This window comes from Nycticebus coucang, chromosome 5 (assembly GCF_027406575.1).
Source record: "Nycticebus coucang isolate mNycCou1 chromosome 5, mNycCou1.pri, whole genome shotgun sequence".
Classification (NCBI taxonomy): domain Eukaryota; kingdom Metazoa; phylum Chordata; class Mammalia; order Primates; family Lorisidae; genus Nycticebus; species Nycticebus coucang.
In genome coordinates this window covers 78,573,379-78,596,269 of record NC_069784.1, presented here as the reverse complement: position 1 = coordinate 78,596,269, position 22,891 = coordinate 78,573,379, and the positions used below count along the sequence as shown (strand labels likewise).

General features: G+C 30.6%; 1 protein-coding gene across 5 annotated transcripts in view; it reads right to left on the bottom strand.

Moving 5' to 3' along the window:
• GRIK2 (glutamate ionotropic receptor kainate type subunit 2) overlaps nt 1-22,891 on the bottom strand; it is a 735,964-nt gene that overhangs the window by 149,116 nt on the left and 563,957 nt on the right. For all 5 annotated transcript variants that reach the window (XM_053592072.1, XM_053592073.1, XM_053592074.1 and 2 more), the window contains one exon: nt 22,242-22,465. In XM_053592072.1, the coding sequence (XP_053448047.1) occupies nt 22,242-22,465 (224 nt within the window). The remainder of the gene's footprint in view (nt 1-22,241; nt 22,466-22,891) is intronic.

Genomic DNA, 22,891 nt, shown 5'->3' with positions numbered 1-22,891 from the left:
ATGGAGGAGGCTACTCCTCGTCCTCATGAAAGCTTCTTCCTAATATTGATAAGCTGAGATTTCACTTTTCTTACAGATACGTATCCTTCTTTATGATCTATCTATTGACAGGGGTAAATATTACGAGAGTAATTACTTTAAGCAGGACAGGATTTAAACTTACAAGTAAAGTCTGGTAGAAAAGTTTTAAAAATAATGCAATTAAAGTTCAGCGCTTTCAACAAGCAGATCTAAATGATAATAGAAAAAGAAACAGTTGCACAAATTTGCCCTTGATAAGAGCTTTGGAACTCTCACTCTCAAAGTAATTTAGTGCAAATTTGTTATTTATTACATTCTACTGTATCTGGAAGGACTAGAAAACCTGCTTAGCTTACAAAAATTTTTATTGTGACCGAAGTGTAGTAGTTTCTTTTATTTACTCTCCACCTTCCCGTGTGTGCATGTGTGTATATATACAATCAAATAGAAAAGTCAAGAATTTATGGATGAAATATAATACTACTTAGGTCTGAACACTTGACCCATTTGCCGAGGAGCAAATGACTTTATGGTTGTTGCAGGCACCCCATGTTTGTGGGAGGCTGCAGTTCAAAGGAGCTTCAAACCTCTGGTTGGTATTCATTATTCCTATTTCCTTCCTCTCTATAATCTTTCTATGCTGAACTATCCCCAAATTTGCTCTGATTTTTTCAAATGCAGTTTATCTTTTCCTTTCTAGCTTTATTTCTTGTTTACTATATCCCTGTCAAAAGCCAAAACAGCCCTAACGTTTATATCGTAATGATAAGAAAGCGGTAACGCAATAGTGTTTGGCTGGTTCTCGTCAGGATCTGACTGCACACACAGGGAAAAGGAATCCACTGAAGGGTAAAATAGACATTTTCTCTGGGAATACATAAAAATACTTGCAGAATTACTAGCCTCTGTGTGTATGTTGTGTACGTCTGTAATATTTTACAATGATTTCTTTTAGTTATTGTCATTCCATTGTTTGACTGAAATGTCTGTATCATTCTTTAGCCTCCTTCTCCATCCTCTTTGTTTCACCTTCAAGATAAATGGTAAGATGTATGATTTAAACTAGCCACTTGTTATACTTTTTACAAAATAAGACAAATAAAAAATACATCAAAAACTCTATGATACCTGATGTAAATGTAGAACACGCTCAAATATACCACATGATTATAGCTGTGTGCCTTACTTATAAAAACATAATACGTATTTACAAAAAGAAATAAATTCAGAAAATTCCACACTGCTTAAATTTGATTTGAGTTGATGACATCCATATTTATCTATTTATAGCTTCTATCTCCTATCAATTTGAGAATGGAGTTGTACATTCTATTTGCTATGTTCTCACTTATAACCCAAACTAAGTAAACCTTTACACTCTGAGGTATGAATCACTAATATGATTAGAACTTTCATTTCACTGTGAAACAGAGTATGATTTTAAAAAATTTATATTTAATTAAAGTTAGCTATGGATAGTATTAGAAGTACAAAACAACATTCATTTGCAGTCACTATGGTTATATGGAAGCTTAAAGATTAAACTTGTTTTAAAAAAGCATAAAGTAGTAACAATTGTATCAAAATAGTGGTTTAGAGAACTTATTGATGTTTGCCTTGCTGTGTAATTTAATATCAAAAAGTAAAATAGAACTTGCCATATTTTCTCAACATCAGAAAAGAATTATTGTCTTAAATTATTTTATCAATATTACAACAACTTCTAGAATGTGATAATACTCTACTATGTGATAATATCTAATATTTAGACAGTGGATCATCTCTCTAATTATTTTAACTAATGCACTGTGAAACTCTTCATTAATAAAGAGTTTTGTATGAGCGTTTAGAGATTTGTCTCACAGCCCCCACATCACTCAACCTCCTTACTCCCCAAAGCCTGCTTTCCATTTTAGAATTTATAGTAAGCTAAATTGATTACGAAAGTCATAAAAAAGAGTCTACTGTTTTTCTAATCTATTCAAAGCATCAACATACATTTCTTTGATGATTTTTTATGATGTATTAAACAGAAAGAACAAAACCAGATTGCAGATATTTTTTGTTTGTGCTAAATCATGCCTTAAACGTTTTCTTAAATTTAAATCAGGGTTGTCCATGTTTGTTTTCTATAAGTTCTTCTTTTTTTTGTAGAGACAGAGTCCCAATATACCGCCCTCGGGTAGAGTGCTGTGGCGTCACACAGCTCACAGCAACCTCCAGCTCCTGGGCTTATGCGATTCTCTTGCCTCAGCCTCCTGAGCAGCTGGGACTACAGGCACCCACCACAACCCCCGGCTATTTTTTTGTTGCAGTTTGGCCGGGGCTGGGTTTGAACCCGCCACCCTTGGCATATGGGGCCGGCGCCCTACTCACTGAGCCACAGGCGCTGCCCGTTTTCTAAAACTTTTTGTTTTCAGCTGTACTGTCAGAAAATAACTACCTATATTATTTCTACACGTCAGTGTTTATCTTAGTTCTACTATATGTTTCCTTCCTCTGTATCTTTATCAATGCCAGGTTTATCTTTACAAATACACTGGAGAAAATACTACCACGTATTATTAGCTCTTGGGTAAGTCCAACGGTGATTCTATGGACAACTATGCTGGATATGATATTTGGTTTATTTTGTGGGTAAAGGAAACAGGTTTAATGTTCCAAATTATGTAGGCTGAATTAGAAATTTAGGATCAGGGGCTGCTGTGGCTCATGCCTGTAATTGTAGCACTCTGGGAGGCCAGGCAGGTGGATTGCTTGTGCTCACAAGTTTGAGACCAGCCTGAACAAGAGGGAAACCCCCATCTCTAAAAATAGACGGGTGTTCTGGTGGGCACCTGTGGTCCCAGCTACTTGAGAGGATGAGGAAAAAGGGTCTCTTGAGCCCAAGAGTTTGAGGTTGCTGTGAGCTATGACGCCACAGCACTCTACCCAAGATTACAAAGTGAGACTCTGTCTCAAAAAAAAAAAAAAAGAAAGAAAGAAATTTAGGATCAGGAAGGCAAAATGGAGTACAGATTTTCTTAAATTTGTATATATTTATATCTGTATAAATGTGTATATATGTTTATTAAGAATACAAATAATAAAGTATATATGTGTATGAAAATAATTTTATACATTTAAAAGTACATGAATAATCTCAGAATTTTCATTTTAGTCAGTTAACCACAATAAACTGAAATTCATGACAGATAACGTTATAGAGAAATTATAAATTTAAAAAAATTATCTAATATTTATATTACATAGTCTAGAAAAGTAGAAGATTCAAACAGTAGCAGTTTTATGAAACCAAATAGATCAGTAGATAGGTAGTAATATTAGAAGATAGTAACAGTAGATTGATTTCAGATTTAAAATAATGACAAATTCTCTATTAATTACTTTAACCTATGATATTATATTCATTTATATTATTTCCTCCTACATCAGATATAAAACTTTAGAATAAAGCTAAAAAATTTAAGTGAAAGGCATAACATTTTCTAAATTGTACCATTTTTTAACAAAAAAATTCCCTAATCAGGTGGGTTTTGAACATAGAATAGAATTACGTATGTCAGTAGTAACAAATGTTTATAATATTTTAACTTGCAAATAATCATTTTAAGTGCAAAGTATAACTTTAAATTATTTACATGTAGAATAGGTATATGCATTACATTATAATCACACATTCTGTATTTTCTTTTTTTTGATATGAAATAATATACCACTGCTAATATTCACTAAATGTTTTCTTATTCTTTATAAAATATTAAGAACAATTTAATTCTGTTTAATAATAAATAGATAATTTTTATTTATTAAATAAATTTTTATTTATTTAATAAATAATAAATTTTTCAAATTCTAAAAAGCACATAGAATTTTAATAATATATACATTTTAAAATAATCATTAAAAATTATTTTCAACATTACATTATTTATATCAATTTAGGTACTCTTAAAAATCTAATGTTTTCATTTTATCAGATTTTTGAAGGTGGTTCTCTATATTAGATCTATATAATTAAGCATTAGATTTACATAATTAAGAATTAATTATTTTTAATATTTCTTAACAAATGTAATGGTTAAGAATTGCATTATTTATTTTATTTATTCATTTTTGTTGGCTAGCCAAGTAAAGCAGTGGGAGTAGATAAGTAATAATGAAATCTGTAAGTGGCTGTGATCAAATTAGTTATAAACACCACTGAAATAGGACCAGTCATAGACCTGCATACAATTAATAAGTTTTTGGCTTCTGGTTAATGCGTATGTGTGTATGTTTATATATATAAAATGCACATACACACACATATACATATAAACATCATTGTTTATTTCTTCCAAAATGCAATGTACATACTTTATGCATTTCCCAAAGATACATTTTTCTTTTGGATTTTTGATTTATTTAAATAGATCCCCTTAACTCAAGCCAATAAAGCAGGAAATGTGCTCATGAGTGAGGGCCAAGAAGTCCATCTGTGTCTGTTCATTTCTGGGAGCTATCAGCTCTTTAATTTCTCAAAATATTTTTTCATCTCAAGTTTGATTATCTGCTTCACTAAACAAATAGACTGTTCCAACTAGTACTACCAGTAGATTATTTTCTTTTCTAAATCCTGGATGATTTTATTTTAAAGAAATAAAACTGTCTTCTTCCTTTAGCATCCAAAAATTTTCCACTAGCTCTGAAACCCTCTTAGTTTGTGGTAAATACAATTAAATTATTCCTTATTGCCCCTTTTAGTAGAGATTTCCTGGAAATTATCATAGTAATCATGTTTATTAAAAGTAATTTTCTAATCTGGGGTATTTCAATAGAATCTTTCAAAATATTTGTCATCAAACTCTATACTACATTGATGACAGGGCCAATGATTTAATTAATCATTTTTATTAGTGATGCTTTAGCCCCTGTGTGAGACGTGGTAGCTATTTAATAATTGTTATTCAATATTCAAGTTTTTTACTTTAAGTTTTGTTTTACAATTCAAACATAACTTGTCACCACTTTTTGAAGGGAATAATTTTTATACTATATTTGAAAACTCTGCATCTAGTCCTATCATGCCTTAAATATGTGACTTCCAACTCCTACTACTATGTTCTTTCAACTACTCAATGCCTCAATTTTCTTATATATAAAGTCAAAAGCACTCTGTCATCTCAGAAGAATTTTATAGGGCTGTCAATGAGGGCTTTTTTTTAATTTGCTTTAAATTGTCTGCATCCGTTAATTTTCCACGAACATTATATTCTTATTTCTATTAATATGATTCTGCTCATTGCTGTCTTTTCATAGTAATACTCTTACCTGAATATCACACTCACTTTTTAAAGACAATATGCTTTGCAAATTTTTAATTGAATGATATAAATTTAATAAATAGTCTATATTATTTTTCATAATGATTTACTGTTTCCTCCTCAAGTCCTATCATCTATTTTCTCCTCCTCTGACATTGCCGATGGTAAAACTGACTGATAGTTCCTAAAATTTTCACATAAATGTAACATACCAAGACAGTATAATACATAAAATGGTCAGAGCTTTCTAACATAGAGCTACAATAAATAACATTTTGGAAAATACAATAAATGTGAAAAAGTGGATAAATATTGCTTAAGAAAAAAAAAAAACTCGCATCAATGATTGGAGTTAGGAAGAAGAGAAAGAAGAGCGAAAATCCAGAATGTGCGCTCTGCCCTATACAGAAGATGAAAGGGAAGAAGAAGAAAAGGGAAGGGAAGGAAAGAAACTTCAAATGAAAACAGTGAGAGGATGCCCATGAGATTAGAATCTATGTACTGGCCTAACATATAGATGAGGGATGAAGTGAAAAACTAAAGTAATCTTTAAGATACCAGATAGCATATTGTTTAATTCTATGTACCCAATAATAAGGCATGCTACCATGGTATCTTAAAGATTAAAAAAGTTTTTTTTTTTTTTTTTTGGCCGGGGCTGGGTTTGAACCCGCCACCTGCGGCATATGGGACCGGCGCCCTACTCACTGAGCCACAGGCGCCACCCTAAAAAAGTTTTAAGAATTTCTAGGGGAAGAGAATTTTTAAAAGATTAAAATTTAAGAAACTAATGTCTAAAATATCAAATATTATTAAGAAACAGATTCTTTATAAAAGTAAAAAAAAAACATAATGTTAATTGAATATTAAAGTTCTGCAGGTTAAAGATTTACGCTCTGAGCTTTGCTTATAATTGTGAAAGTGATTTGTCACTGGGTGGCTAAATTTTGCCTTCATGCTGGTGTACTGCTTGCTGTTAACCCTTCTGATTCCACTCTCATGATTAAATATGAGCCTTTGGCAGGTTTCTGTATTTGTTCAGATTTTAGTTTCTTCATTGACAGCGTTAGACTCCAATGATTATATGTTAAAACAATTTTTTATCAGATAGTATTGTAGAAATCTGCAGAATGTTATTTTATGTAAAATAGTATGTGCATCTTTATTATTTTCAAACATAATAGTTCACTTTTCCTAAATGTCTTTATGAATTCATATGATGCTTACAGACCATTCCTATTATTCCACTAATTTTTTTAGGATACGAAAGTATATGTTTATTTTATACTGGAGAGAGGGAAGAGAGTGAGGGGAAGAGATGAGAAAGTGGGGAGCAAAGAGGAAGGAGTGAGAGGGGGAAGATTGGGGCAGGGAGAGAGAAACATGGAAAGAACCACAGGGCATCCCGAAGAAAGGGAAATCACCCGATTCCACAAAATGAACTTGGTCTATTTAAAAGTTTTGCAAGAGGGCGGCACCTGTGGCTCAGTCGGTAGGGCGCCGGCCCCATATACTGAGGGTGGCGGGTTCAGACCCAGCCCCGGCCAAACTGCAACCAAAAAATAGCCGGGCGTTGTGGCGGGCGCCTGTAGTCCCAGCTACTTGGGAGGCTGAGGCAAGAGAATCGCTTAAGCCCAGGAGTTGGAGGTTGCTGTGAGCTGTGTGAGGCCACGGCACTCTACCGAGGGCCATAAAGTGAGACTCTGTCTCTCTGTCTCTACAAAAAAAAAAAAAAAAAGTTTTGCAAGAGCTTAAGACTTTGATTGAACAATAACAAAGTTATGTCCTTATGCTTTACTTATATATTATATATCTGATTTATATTCCTTAACATTTTATATAGTTGCCACACTCATTTATAAGTTAAATTTTAAAATATATCCAGGTGATATTCTGAATTATATTCAGAAATGTCATAATCTTTACACTGCAAATCTCTGGTAATCTGTTGCCAATCATTTTTAAGACTTTAGTCACTTTATTGCTTTGTTCATTGTGCTTTGTGCCTTTGTTCATAAATTGATAACTATGCAATCAATGTTTGGGCTGTTTAAAATAATAAATTTTAAAAAAGCAACCCAAATACATTTGTAGTTTGCTGTGTTACCACATCCTAGTATGGGCTAATATTTATTATGTCAGAAAATCAGATCTCAAGTAGGTAACAGGTGGGTAATAGAGCAGAAATTACAAGTGGATTTGCTGTTTGTTGTAGTCTGGCATACAGTTTTTAGATGCATTCCAGACAAACACATCATCAGGATGATGTGTTCTATAAGTGATGCTCAACACTGAAATGTCATTTGTTCTGTCTAACTTCTTGAGCCTGCTTTGCACATTTTTGTTTTTGTTGGAACTCTTCTTCATCCTTAGTGTCTTTTAGACCGCCTCCTCTGCATGGTCCAATTCATTAGTATCTGGTGCTTTGCCCTGTACATTTGTCTTTTTCCAGTATTAAATTTTAAATCCCTCTATTTAGACTGAGCACACATTAAGTTTGCGTTCCTCCACATTTCTTAATCACACTGGGCACTCAAAAATTTGAGAGTAAATGATTTTTTAAGTCTCTGGAGTTCATTCATAGTCTTTATCCTAAGGTTAAGCACACACACACTCACTCATGCATGAGATCTTGATTTATGGTAAAAATTCAAGAGTTAAGGGATGTGGGAAAGCCTTTCCTGCAAAAGCACTTTAAAATAACTGGGTTGAAAATGAAAAGAAAAATTGTAGCTTCTTGCAACAAATTGAAGTTTTGAAATAATTCCTTTTATTATGTAATGAGTTCTAAATATGTTTTAATATTGGAGTTTAAAAAAATCAAAATTATTTCAGTTGCTTTATTTTATAATAAAAATCACTTTAATTATTTGGAATATTTGTCCACAAAACTTTCATTGCCATATGTAATACTTTTTCATTTTATCAAATTTGATATTAAAAGTTCCACCTTTTTATTTCTGGAATAATTTTGGTATAGTGAGTAGTAGATTAAATCAAATATTTATCAGAAATTATGAAGGGGAAGGTAATAAAAATAATTTTGTACACTGTGATTTATGTTCTCATACTCATAAAAAAGATTATGAATAAATGGGTAGAAATAGATATATAATAGATAAATGATATATTAATGTTACAAACCCCAAATGAGTTTATACAATCTCAATCTAGGTCTAAATTAAAATAGGCTTAATATATATTATTTTGTGATGACAAACTAGTAATACACATTCATTAATTTTAAGAAACAAACAACACTTGGTCAAATTGTGGGAAAATAATTCTTATTTATGAAAGTTTTCCCTAACAACCTATTTTATTTGAACTAATCTAAGACCTAAGCTATCATAAAGTTACCTGAATATTTAGCGGTAAATATTCATTATAAAATATTAGAAAAGAATATTTTCTTTTCTAATGAGCTGTAAATGAGACTGTGTAAGAGGAATCATATGAATGCTAACAAAAGATTAACTTGAGTGAATTCCTTGCAGCACAGATTGCATAATCTTTTGGTAACTGCATTCATTTTAAGATGAGCTATTCAAAATTGCTATCTGTCCAACTTGCTCAAAATGAGCACATGGAAAGCATGCAGATAAAAATTGCTACTTATCCCCAGACATGTCATTTCAGTATCAGTATAGTCAAGTTTGAGACGCTCTAGTCTCATGTGTGCTGGCTGGCTTGGCTACTCTTCTTCTGGCTTTTTGCACTTACAGCATATGTAATCCAGAGGAGTAGAAGGTTAATAATGATCATTTATGTTGTCTTAATATGTAAACGAGTTTTAAAATGCAATGACTGCGTTTCAGCCCTGTTTGTACAGTTTTTGTTGTAAGCTAAACAAATAAGACTCTAACAGAAAAGGTCATAACCTTAAAAATATGTGGCTTCAAATTGTGGACCAAACTAAAATCCACAGAATTCATCTACTTCAAGTGGTGATCATTTATAAAAAGAGATAACTAATTTCATTTTTGGAATAAACACAAAATAAATTATTCTCTGTAAAATATTTCCTCTCATAACACAGAAGGTAATAATAATAAAACTAAAATGTATGCTTGCTTCCAGATCATAATTTACAGTACCAAAAAGGAGTTTATGTGCTAGTTTTGGGGGGTTTATTTCCAACTTTCTAATTTCTTTATAATTTTTTGTGCATCTAAGAAAATATTTCCCTGAATATTCACTGGTAACTTTCTGATAAATGAATAACAAAACTTGATTTTATAACCAAGTTTACCAATAACTAATAATGGGTCATGCTAAGATCAGATGTTTTTAAAGGGAATTAAATTTTTTCAATTCCAAAAATAAACTTTAATTTGCACACTCAGTGTATGTACTTTTAGAAAAGAAGTATTAAAAATTGAAGCAATTATATTAAGATAGTTCTTAAAAACTTTGAAGGGTTAAGTAACTTACACAAAGCACTAGGTCATACATTGTCATTTAAATAGAGGAGATAGAATCTTATGTTTCCATGTACCTCAGCAAAATGAGCCTTTATAATAATTCCATGAAAAATCAGGAGCATAGAAGCCTAGTCTTGTTACAAGTGAATTAATTTGTATGGAATATATACAATGAAGACAAAAAATTGAAATGAACTTAAACATTAAAGCAATATTTCCCACCTTTGATTCAGAAGGTTAAGTGATTTGTTATTAATTGAGAAATATAATAAGAGCTAATATATTAACAGACAATACTGGGACAAAGTTGAGTTTGCTTATGTTTGATTAAGTTTCCTGCATCATATTTTTGTTTTATAAAAGCTGTCCTAAGATAACCTAAAGTACATTTATGCTGTGTAAGCATCACATAGGGTACCACACCTAACAATTATTTTTTACTCCATCTTTAAGGCTTTAGAAAAGTTGGAGAAAATACTGATGTATTTGAATATCTCACATAAAAAAATCAGTTATTTTCTACATCATAAAAAACTTATTGTTTAGGTAATAGATTACATTTTGGAATAAGAAGATAAATTGGCCTTTACTTTAAGTTTAGAATTACTTCAGAGGTTTGATGTGTTTTAATAAAAACTCCACTCTTTACCTTTGCTTTCAAGGCTCCAGTCAGGGATCCTCAAAATGAGGCCCGTGGGCCACATGAGGCAGTGTAATTGTATTTGTTCCCATTTTGTTTTTTTACTTCAAAATAAGATATGCATAGTGTGCATAGGAATTTGTTCATAGTTTTTTTTTTTAAAACTATAATCCGGCCCTCCAATGGTCTGAGGGACAGTGAACTGGCACCCTGTTTAAAAAGTTTGAGGACCCTGCCATTATCTTCCACACACAGCCTTCTTCACGCATTCTGTACAGCTATCTATAAACACATTGCACCTAGACTATCTACTTTCACTTTTATAATCTATTTGTTTTTCTCTTCTCTCTTCAAGAAGAGAAAAGAATAGTGGAGGTTGCTTATCCTGACCTGTAAGAAACAGTTTCCCATCCATCTTTCAAGCCCAGAATTCGGTAATACTACATTGGTAGCTTGATATTGACCATAACGAGAATATTGAAACCATGGAAATTAGCAAATGCTGCAAATCAGAGCCTCTTTCACTGCCATATCCAGTTAGTAAATGATTGCCAACACATCAATGAATAATACATGTTATTTATGATAAATTTTTATGCCAATTGTATATATTATTCTTAATTTACCTTCACACTATTTAACTGGTAGTTTTAACATCATGAAGTCACCAGATCTACATAGTGAAATACAAGGATTATCTGTACATGAACATTTTAATAATATGTTATTGAACATATTATCTAGTATATTTCAATGGATTGAAAGGGCTTAATGAAATGACAATGGTTAGCTCCACTTATTTGTAATGTATTAATAAAAACAAATATAAATAAATGGTGGTTAATTTTGTTAGACATATAATCTAAAAGAAAAATACACACGATTTAGGATACAAATGAATAACTAAAAACCAAAAATAATGAGCATCTTCAAATTGTATGACTTCTTTCTGACTCTCATTTAAAATTTAAATTTGAAGTATGAAGTTAGCTTCATGAATAAGACAGTGACAAATTCTCATGACCTACTCTTACCTTAAGAAATATTATTTGATTAAATAAATTCATAATGGCAACCTATAATTTACTTAATGAATCTGAAATTTTCTTATTATTATGAGATTATTACGCTATGGAATTATTATGGTATTAAAGATAACTATTTATAGATCATTTTAAAATTTTTGGAGTAAAGCTATAATATTGGTTGTCATAAAATTTAGGCAGTTTTACAAATGTCAAAGTAAAAGAAAAACGTAATTCTACAGTCAGACCTGAAATCTACTTTAAAAAATTATATAATGGCTATTTTGTAGTCCCATTAGCTGGCTACCAATACCATTTTTTTCTGAACACCCAATTGTCCAACAAAATTGCATTAAGAGTGGCTTTAAATTGAGAATAATAAAGAAAATGGCTCACATATCAGTGTCGCAAAGAAAACATAAGTTTGTCCTATAAATGCTTACCAACATAGATATTTGCAATTGAAGTACCAAACATTAGAAGGTAGTTTTATTAAAAAAATTCTGAGCATAATTAACATTTGAAAGAATTTTCTCTTAAAATTATAAGTCAGAAGCAAATGTTTAGCTTGCAGTATACACTTGCTAAGCATTTGAAAAACATGTAAGTTCAGAATTAAAAGGCTCAAGAAAGACTGTAATCATACCAGTCAGAAGGCCATCTGATTTTGAATAGCAAAAAATGAAACATACTAGGTCTTTGTTTAAAAAGCAAACACTCAATAAGTAAATAATGTTATCAGCAAGAACTTGAAATTAGCATTAGAAGGGCAGCATTTAATTTGCTAAAATTTAAATTGATTTAACTAATATGTGATAATATGAATTATAGCAAACTTCAGCTACCATAAACATTTAAGGCATGTAATTTTTTTAAATTAGAAATATGACCTATAAAATTTATTCTTAAACATATTTCAGAAAGCTTAATAAGTTGGGGGCTACTTTTCCCATTAAAAAATTTGGAAATGTCTTAAAAATGTGGACATGCTATTATTATCTCAAACAAATCAATCAAATATTTAAAAATTATATGTATAAACCGTATATGGAATTTAGTACCTAAAATAACTGAAGTATCATTCATTAATTTTATTTTCAAGTAAAATATCTAAATTAATAACTATCAAAATAAATATGTTTTAAGTTCTTGACAGGTAAAAGATTGAAAACATCTTATTTGTAATATCTTCCTCATTAAAAATAAATTAAAGGCTTACTTGAAAATGGAGGCAATAACATAAACATTTTGAAATTGGCATACATTTCCCTGAGTGTAAATCTCCTTTTGGCATCTCCAGCTACAAGCGAAAGTATTACTATTTCCAAGTTTTTTTTTTTTTTTTTAGTCACTTCATTAATACCAGTTTCCAAAACATATCTTCAGTCTAGTGAATTTCTGAACTTATATTGAAATACACCTCCCAGCACCCCCCGTTCTTGATACCAATAATAGTAAGGGAAGTAGGGAAACACTTACCTAATTTTATTATGTTAAAATATAATATTCAGGTGCATATTCTGAACCAACTTAGATGACAGTTGTAGCCCTATTCTGTTTATAATGTTTATCATGCCAGTAACATTCCAAACCTAAAATTTCACCTTTGCTTCAAATATCAAGTCCATCCACTTGATAGGAACATTTATTGTAAATTCATTTGCTTTGTTTTATCATCTCAGGTGTAATCAGGAGCACAAGATAATTGGAATGTTTTAAAATACTTAATTTAGTATTATACATTTCTCATAAAGAAGCATGAAACTATGTTATATCTAAGCTGGGAAAATGGAAAACCGCCCTCTATATAAAGTTAGAAAGTATTAGAACTAAATCTATTTCAACCAATGTACATTACATAAAATAGAAAGAATCACTATTGCTGTGTAAAAGACTTCATTGATAAGTTTTTGTTGTTGTTCAAAAGGAATGTCTCACATTCTATTAATTTCTGGGCTTCCAAACAAAATTTCAAAAATAAATATGAAATCGACAAATTTCTAACTGAGATAACTTTATTCCTAGTGTTGCTTATTATGTAAAAATTAACTGGAAACATTTAAAACTATAGGTATTGAAGATCAATAGAAGAGTTTATGGTGGGAATTTTTTTAGGAATTCTATTTATATACAAATTAGATCCAATCAAGCTCTTTCTGTCCAAGTATATTGAAATTCCTTGCTATTTAGAAGAATCATGATATATTTCCTTACAGAAAAATATTTCTCCTTTTCTAAATATCTATACCCAACAGGATTGATATGAAAACAGTTTAGCTTGAATGATGCAATTATGTAATGGAATGTAAAAAAATTATAATAATTAAGGTGTTGTGACATGCTCTAATGAATGAAGTTACACTGGTTGATGATTCTATATCTCCTACTCATTAATTATTTGGATAGAGTGCATATTTTACTTATGAAAAAATAAAGTCATATATTAACAGCAAAATTTCATCTATACATTTTCACACCTATGAGTTATAAAAAAAATCAAAACAATACCAATATCATCTGAGTCTTCAGAAAAATTCACAATGGGCTTCTATGCATCTAATATATTTCAGGGAAAAAGAGTTAGCATTCCCAAAGAATAGGTCTATAAGGCAAATCTGCATTTGTCTCCTGTCTTGATGCTCAACTCCTTGGAAATAATATCTAAGGCTTTTCATTTGCTGATTAAAGAGAAAGACACACTTTTTAATTAAGCAAATTTTCAAGGAATTATCTCTTGCAGAAAATAATATACTATTATCATGTGGTAAAAAAATTAAAAGCATTTTTTAAAAATAAAAAATATAGTCAAGGCTTATTTTTAAAATAATTTTAGAAAGAATTAGTAGAAGGTAAATTTAAGATGATAATCAAAAAGGACCAAGTGATACAAGTTCCTTTTCTAAATATGTTTTGTGCTTTCTTCTAACTTTGTTTCTTTTCTTTCCTTCCCCTAATAAATTCCAGTTAAGAATTATAACAATAATGGCATTAAACAAAGAAAAAACAACTCTAATCTCACTTGAGGTCGGGGAGGGGCGTGGAAGCTGCTGTATAAGTATTCATTCCTTAAATCAAATCATAAAAAAGCACAGTTGCTTGAATTAATCTCTCTCTGGTTCTCAGATATGACCTCTGTTATTGACATGCCATATATATATTAGTTTTCTTTCTTTTCTCTCTTAATAGTTTCCCTCACCTGACCCACCACTTCAGTACAAACTATATAGGGAAACATCTATCTGAAAGAACTCTTACAACAAAGGATTTATAGCAAAAGGACAACTTTATCCAAGTAAAAATGTTACTAATTTAAGTGTCATGTTTGTCATTAAAAAAAATTAACTGATTTCTCTACATTTCTCAAGACAATTGCTTTTTACGAGCACAGTATTCTTGTACAGTACAAAGCCATGGAGAAAGAGAATAAAAGAAAAATCTAGTGAATATTTCTTTATTTCCTCATTATCTTTCTTTCATTGGCTTCCTGCACAAAAACCAGTGTATCAAGGTGAATGTTCATATAAAAGCATTGGTCCCTCTTGACTAGACACTGCAGACGAAACAGTCCATAGAGAACACCATCAAAGAAAAACAGAGCCAGTGACTTTCCTGGGTAATTTCAGACTGAGAAAATCTTTCTTAGGTTTACTGAGAAAACTTCCCCAAAGTCTAAGGAGACTATTTTTCCAGTGGCTGTCTAAATGGAAATGTGGTTTTGTTTTGAGAATTATCACAGAAAAAACCTAGCTGGTGAGGTAGGTCCTTACAAGTAATTCCTATGGAAACTGTGGTTATCTAGAAACCACAAAACAGGAAAAAGTAAGTGACTCACTTGGTGAGAAATGCTTGGTTCTCCTTATCTGATCTGCTTTTAATGGACACTTCAAATAATTCTTTTTAATGGTCTAAAGCAAGAAAAAAGGAAAGGAATCGAAAGAATACATAAAAACTGGGAAATAAGAAACAAGCCGTTGATGGTATTGGTCTTGTCCTATGAGCTTCTCAACTTGAATTAGCTCATGTAAAGTGTGTAACACTTTGGTAGAAAAGCCACAGAAGCTATTATATTTTACAAATATTAAAAAATACATTAGGGATATAGGGATTCTGCTTTTTATCTGCATCTGTGCGCACACGTGTGTGTATAAAACATACTCTGTAAAGTACTCATTAAGAACAAAGATGCCATTTTTGGTAGAAACTATACAATTTAATAAGCATTAAACTTCAACTTTTTAACATTCTTGAATTTCTTCTCTCTCTCTTTTTAATTCTTCAATTTGTAGAGATGAGGCCAATGCTATTTTGCTCAGGCTGGTCTCAAACCTGGCATTAAGTAATCCTCTTGCCGCAGCCTCCCAAAGTGAGTTTCTTAATGTCTCCCTAACGTTGTAAATTGTTATAATGAGTTTCTGTGATTTAGTGAGCTAAACATTATGGAACTTCTAAATGGAAACAAATCATCATAGGATGACCATAGATCTCAAAAAGGTCATTGGCCAAAATATTTATCGAGTGGACACACTTACAAGGACCACAGAGAGAGGGGCAGCTTTTTGTTTCCAGGAGCCTTTGAATTCAATTCTGGTGATGAAGGCAAGGAAAGACATAGAAGTAAATAATTTATCCACAGACTCTGAGAAATATAAATGGGCTATCAAGCTTTTGCTCTTGCATTTATAATTATATGGACCTAACAATCAAGAAAAAATCATTACATGGGGAAAATAATTTGAATACAGTGTGGAAACTTCTAAAAGATACTCATAGTTATTCTTAAAAGAAAATGTCAACAAGTATTTGATAACAGAAATTGCAGGAAAAGTGCATTGATTTTTATTTTTGTCTTTTTTTTTCTCAAACCTTTAATCTTGTAAATGTTTAGCATAATTATAAAAAGGAGAGTTGGAAAATTCCTTAATTTATCCTCTGATGATTAGCCTTGGACAGATAATTTCAGTCAAGATCTCTGCTGCTCTAATTATCGAGACATCAAATTTACCATAACTGAAAGGAAGTCATTGGTCCAACTTGGTTTCATTGGTTTGATTCTACTAATGACACAAACTAAGTATTTTGGGAGGGTTGGTTACACCATAAATATTTTGCAACCATGCACATTATTGAAGCCACTAAAAATAAAAAGGTACATCATGTAAAAAAGATTTACCAAGTAACAATTGAGAAAAAAATCTTTAAGGCAGACGTAGCCTCATCTCCTGTGGAAACCTTTTAGTCCTTAGTTTGAAAGTATATTTAATTTTAATCAATGTTGGTATTTGGGTCCCTAACTTATATATTTGTTAATATATAATCAGTTTTAACAATCATTCTCAGATATGTGACAGGCATATTAGCAGAAGAGAAATTACTTAAAATCAAGTTTTCAATAAATTGTAAGAAAATTGCTTAACGGGAAGACAAATAACAAATAGGCTTCCCTGTAATTTAATTTCATTAAGAAGTATGACATTTTTTAAAAAGTAAAATACGTCTAAAATTATATTATTAAAAGGTAAAATTTAAATGATTTTTTTCGGTAAGAAACCATTAGCAAGTTGGTGGCAAGGGCACATAACAAATTTGGCATTTCATTTTAATGTGACAATAGTCTTTTTGACGGCAGATTAGTTTAACATTGAACATCCCACCGAAACAGTTATCCAGTTTTAAGTCCATAATAATTCGCTGTTGCCCTTCACTGTACATTAAATGTCACCCATCATTTTGACAGCAATGAAGCTGTTACACACTAGTGAGGAGCTAAGATCAAAGCTGTTAATGCAAGCACTTTGGATATGGTTTTCTAAAGTGAGTTAAACCATTGAATACACTTTTTTTTTAAAGAAAATCTTTACCTCTGAGCCCCAAGAGAAAAACATATTTTTTTTAAAGTCGAAAGACTCCCAGTAAGACTGTAGCATTGTCATCTTGTGACCATAGACCATGTTAGACCAATGCAGATGTCAAGACGATCTGGTGGTCACTGAAATAACAAACCGTTAAGCAGATTCTGGGGAGACCATCCCCAGCTGCCTAACCCACAAGTACAATAGGTGATGTCCTAATAATCTGAAATTCATGCAAGGCAAGTAAACACAAAAACACAAGAAATTTCTCTTCTATGCTCTTTATGACTTAGAAAATGACTGTTCTGTATCTAACACACTGAGCACTCTTTGCTTTTCTAACCAAAAAGTCCAGATTAGTTTATATTGCTTGGCTTCCTTTACACTTTTTTTCTATAGTTGACCACATTTTCCCCATTTAATAGCCTACAAAATTTTTGTATAATAATACTGTTATTGTAAAATTCACAGTACAATATTATTTTTTCTTCTTTAAAATGTATTTGCATTTAATTTTAAAATACCAATACCAGTATAAAATCTGCAGTATTTGTATAAGCTTAGTGAACAATAAGGTTACATCAATCCTGTTGGAGGGAAATGTCTATACCATTAGTACCTACTTGTAGGTCTGGTCCTCAGTTGTTCCTCTCTGTACACCAAACTATGTAAACTCCTAGAACCAGATTTACACACTGCATCTCAGATCAGCTCCACTGTCTTAGAGATGGTATGGTTAAAAGAAAAAAAATTTGCTAATATATATGTGAATTTAAATTGACTCATTCTATAAATAGTATGTTTTGTATCAATAGTATCATTTAACTAAAGAAATATTTGAAGCAAGGTGAAAAATATATCTTATCAGTATAAGGGGTGGCTGCCCTAGCCAGATTTTTTCATATGACTGCCATTTCTATAATAATATACCTAGGTCAAAGAAAAAGAGACAGAAAGAAAAGAGAAAAGATTCAGGGATAAATCTAATTTAAGCTCACTCTGGATAAGATTTCTTTCTAACTATCAGCCAGGAAGCTATTGCTAGAATACTTGGGATAAGGTCATCCTATGTCTAAAACACACTATCCCAGATACATCTTTGCTCTTAAATAAGAGTTCTCAATAATTTACATAAGCATGCTGGTTATGTGTATGCTATAAATAATAATACGAGTGATAGCAAAAAAAATATATAAAACCATACCTATACAAAAAAAAACACTATATATCTCATTCTTAATATTAAATCTATTTAAAATATTTTGTTAAATATTCTTAATGTTTTTCTAATAATGATGAGGAAAAATACTTAAAGCCGTCTCCAGAACTATCTAATTTTAAATCGGGTTTAAAAAACATAAATTATTTAATTAGCTCTTCAGATCTTCTTTAGATCTTCTAATTAAACATAAATTATTTCATTAGATCTTATTTTATTAGATCTTCATTTATCATTAATATTATTAATACTATGATGGAGTAGATATTCAATGTACTTCTAATCTAGAATTCCAATGACAACTAACAATCTTCCAAATGATCAACTTCTTTAATAGCTGTATTTTTCTCTCCAGTTAAATAAATATTAAAGCTACTTTTAAGGAAAAGATATTTAATATATTGCATTCATTAAAAATTTTGGATAACTGTCAAATAACTCCATAAATGTACTCAAAAATGACATTTATTGTCAGATGTATGCACTGATTATAAGTTTATTAGTGAAAAGACCATATCCAGTTGTGTACTAGAAGCTTAGAAAATATTTGAGTAATTGAGGGAGTGATTGATGGAATGATCAAAGTAGAAACAGAAAATAAATTGAGTGCATACAGCTTGGTAGCTAGAGAGTTATAGAATAATAATTGTAACAATATGACAAAAATAATATCAGAAAATGACCAAAACAAAAGTAAAAATAATAATGATCAAATATTTTGACAATGCTTAAATCACTTATTATATTTTAGTTTTGAGATTAACTGTTTTCATTCTTAAGTAGGGATTACATAATTCCCTAAAATTCAATATGGTGTAGTTGCCAATAGGTTATAAACATAATTTATGTTAATTGAAGCAGTTGTCATTTTAGACCTTTGTTTCTATGATTTTCCATGAAAATGAAAAATATTTAAGAAATTTTTAAGAACATAGTTTGTCTTTCTTTTCTCCATAATTGTTATGGAGATAGAGAATAGAAATATACATCATTTTTACTAGGACATCAACAATGATACCAATGGTTCCTCAGAGATCTTTATATGACATGAGACATAATTTGTACTGATAGGTAAAATCTAAATACTAAATGTAGCATTACATAAATGTATTTTAAATTCTAACAAATAATTGTGATTCTATGTAAATTAGAAAGAAAATTAAGTTCTACAATTGAAACTTGAATGTTTGATCTACCTTGTTACAAGGTAGCAAGAAGTCAAGACGATGTCAGTGTAGATTTTATTTACACACATTCATTTGAGTTTGGATTTTCACATTAAAATTTAAATTGTATTCAAAGATTTTTCATTTAGCATCAGTTTTCAGTTTTTAATTTTTTTAATTTGTAGGTATTTTTAAGCAAGATTATTTTAATATTGAAAATTGAACAAAATATTCTGAGAAAATATGTAAAATATTTATTCTCACCTATGTGTTGCTTTACTAAAAATCTCTTATATTTTTATTACTTAATGTTGATTATGTAACACTATTTATTATTTAATGATAAATAAACATGCTACACCTAATTTTTAAAGTATGAAACAGTTTGTTTTCACATTGTTTATTAAGGAGCTGAAATAAGACCATTTTCAAATCTACTCATTTAATAAGTAATAACAAAATATAACATTTTAAAAGTTAAAGGCACTAAAATATATTCTGATGGATGATATTACGTTCTCAAATAAAATGACCTGGGTGCATTTTTTGTGTGTAAAATCAACACTAGTTGCCATAATTATATAGATACCATCTATGATGATTTACCAAGGTAAGAGTTACACAGATGCTTGAATGAGTTGCATACACTTACCATATGCCTCTATTTGCAAATGTACGTTTTAAGCTGGAAAATAATCCAGATGTTTCATTATTTATTTTAAATTTAATTTTAAAAAAATTCTAACATAGATTTGAGATAAACCAAGAGTTTGTGCTTAAGCTCTTCAGAAAACTACTGTTAGATACATTACAGCACAATTAATTCTCACACAGTAGCCTCAGAATTGTTTCACAACATTTTCCTCTTGACTTTATTTACATCTTTCCTGGGAACTTTTGTTAATTTGATTAAGAAGAACTAGGTGTACATGCAAACATCAAGGAAGGCTTTTCTATACTTTGGGGTATTTATTTTTCCAAGTGGCCTGTGGGCTCATGGAAGAGCTTTCTAGTCACGGAATGACCCTTGAACTTGTCTCTTCAAACTCATATAATAAAATAGGTGGCTGCATTGGCCACTATATATATATATAATTGGTCCAAAGATGCTCAGAAATGAGAAGGCTATTTAATGTACAGTATATAAAAAAGCTGGAGCTAAAAGTTATGAACTTTGTACTCCAAATTCTTATTTTGGCAGGGAGAATCTCAAATGTCAAAGAAAATTTTTACAACCTCTACCACACAGTTTCAAATGCTACTGGCCTGATGGGGCAATGGATAATAATTGCTTCCAGGACTCAAGTCTTAATATTGAGCCAATTTAGTAAAAAATGATAAATGTTTGTAATAATTTGATATAAATATATCAAAATATCTATGTGTAAATACATAAAAATACACAAAATACTATGCTAAGTTTATAATTGATTTTATTCCTTTTTAAAATAAATGAACTAAACTTTATAGCTAGAAAAAAATGACATGACTTCATTGGGGAAAGAGTAAGTTTAAGGAAGGACAAATATCATTAATGATAAATTGATCAAAGGAACTACATAGTGTAATTCTAACGACAACTGAACATTTAATTTTGATCATAGTGTGCAAAAACATACATATAATTATATATTATAAGTATTTTTATCAACATAAAAATTATATTTAGAATTATAATTCCTTTTGGATTCATAGCTATCTTTTGGATATCTATAAAATACAAAAGTTCAAATATAATGAATATATGACTTGATTCAGCGTCATGAGAGTAACAGTAGAGTTTAGAATCCTTAGCTACTCTAATCTTCTTGATAAAGGCAAAAGGAAAATAAATTACATTGAAATGATCTATTAATTGAAAGTTTGGCTGAGGTAAGCATAAATGAAAGTTGAGTGGGATAAGAATAAATGAAAATGATAAAAAGTGATCACCTCCAAGAATAACAATTAAGTAGCAAAATCAACAGATTGAGCTGTAGCATAGATTTTGAAGTCCATTAAAAGAATGTAAAACTATGTATATTTCAGTTAAACATTTAATTTTCTTATCTTATAACTTGAAACATACTCTACATGTCAATGACAATAAGGCACTTTTTGTAATGATGTTTATTCTGTAAAAGAATTTTATAAAAAACCATGATAATCTTTGTGTACATAGGATGTTCACTGTAAATTAGCCTTGGTTCCTTTATCAAAGGTCTCTTTTTAAATTTTAGTACTTTGTCTTTTCTTATGGCTGAATTATTAATTGAAGTTAGCAAAACATGCTATTTTGATGTAGGTTTGAGAGAAATCTTTAAAATCAGGCAATGATTTGTTTAAGACAGTGACTTGGACTGCTTTTAGATTTTGAACAAGAAAATAGTAAATCCTACAACAGTAATAGCTTACTGACACAACCAGCATGCTTTCTGCCTAAAAGGGCAGCAGAACATGTTAAGATGTGGACGTGACTTTAAAAGTTCATTGTTCTCCAGCACCCCATGGTAAATAAAGAACAGAAAAAGTAAAATTGTGACTTTTGACAATTATTAGGTAGATAAAGAAGGTAACAATTGCCAAAAAAATCACAAAAGTGAGCATGTTACCTGGCTATGACAAAGAGCACACAACTGACACCCAAGTAAGCCAGCAGAATATACATCCAGATATCAGGGGAGAGAGGATTCAGGAAGGAGAAGACGCCTGGGTTTGTACCATTGGGCTTGCGGTACAAAATACTTATTCCAAGTGTCATAAAGGGCTTGGAAAAGTCGATGACCTTCTCTCGAACATAGGTAATAGCCAGTGGAGCAACTGCAAGGTCAGCTTTCTGCAGAGAAAAACATTCAAAAAAAAAAAGAGAAAAGGAAAATTTGTTTTAATTCACAAGAGAAAAAAAAATCAGTAACCGAATTAAATAAAGCAAAGGTTTTACACTTGAAAATTGCAGTAATGATTATGTCAAGATTTAAAGCATTCTTTTACCCTGAAGTAGAGCATCTGATTTACTCTACTAATCATTTCTATGTGCAGCATTTATTATAAGAAGATACAAAAAGAAAACCTGAAAGAATGAAAAGAACTTTTGCACATTCAGTACACAAATCTAGCTACTAAGCCTCCTCGTAATTGCTTTTATTTTAAACTTTAAAAATTTATTTGATGTCAATTATAATTTTCTAAAAACATCAGTCAAATTCTAACGGTAAAAATTGCCACATAGAATTATTTAGATAAAAATGAGGTCTTTTTTAAG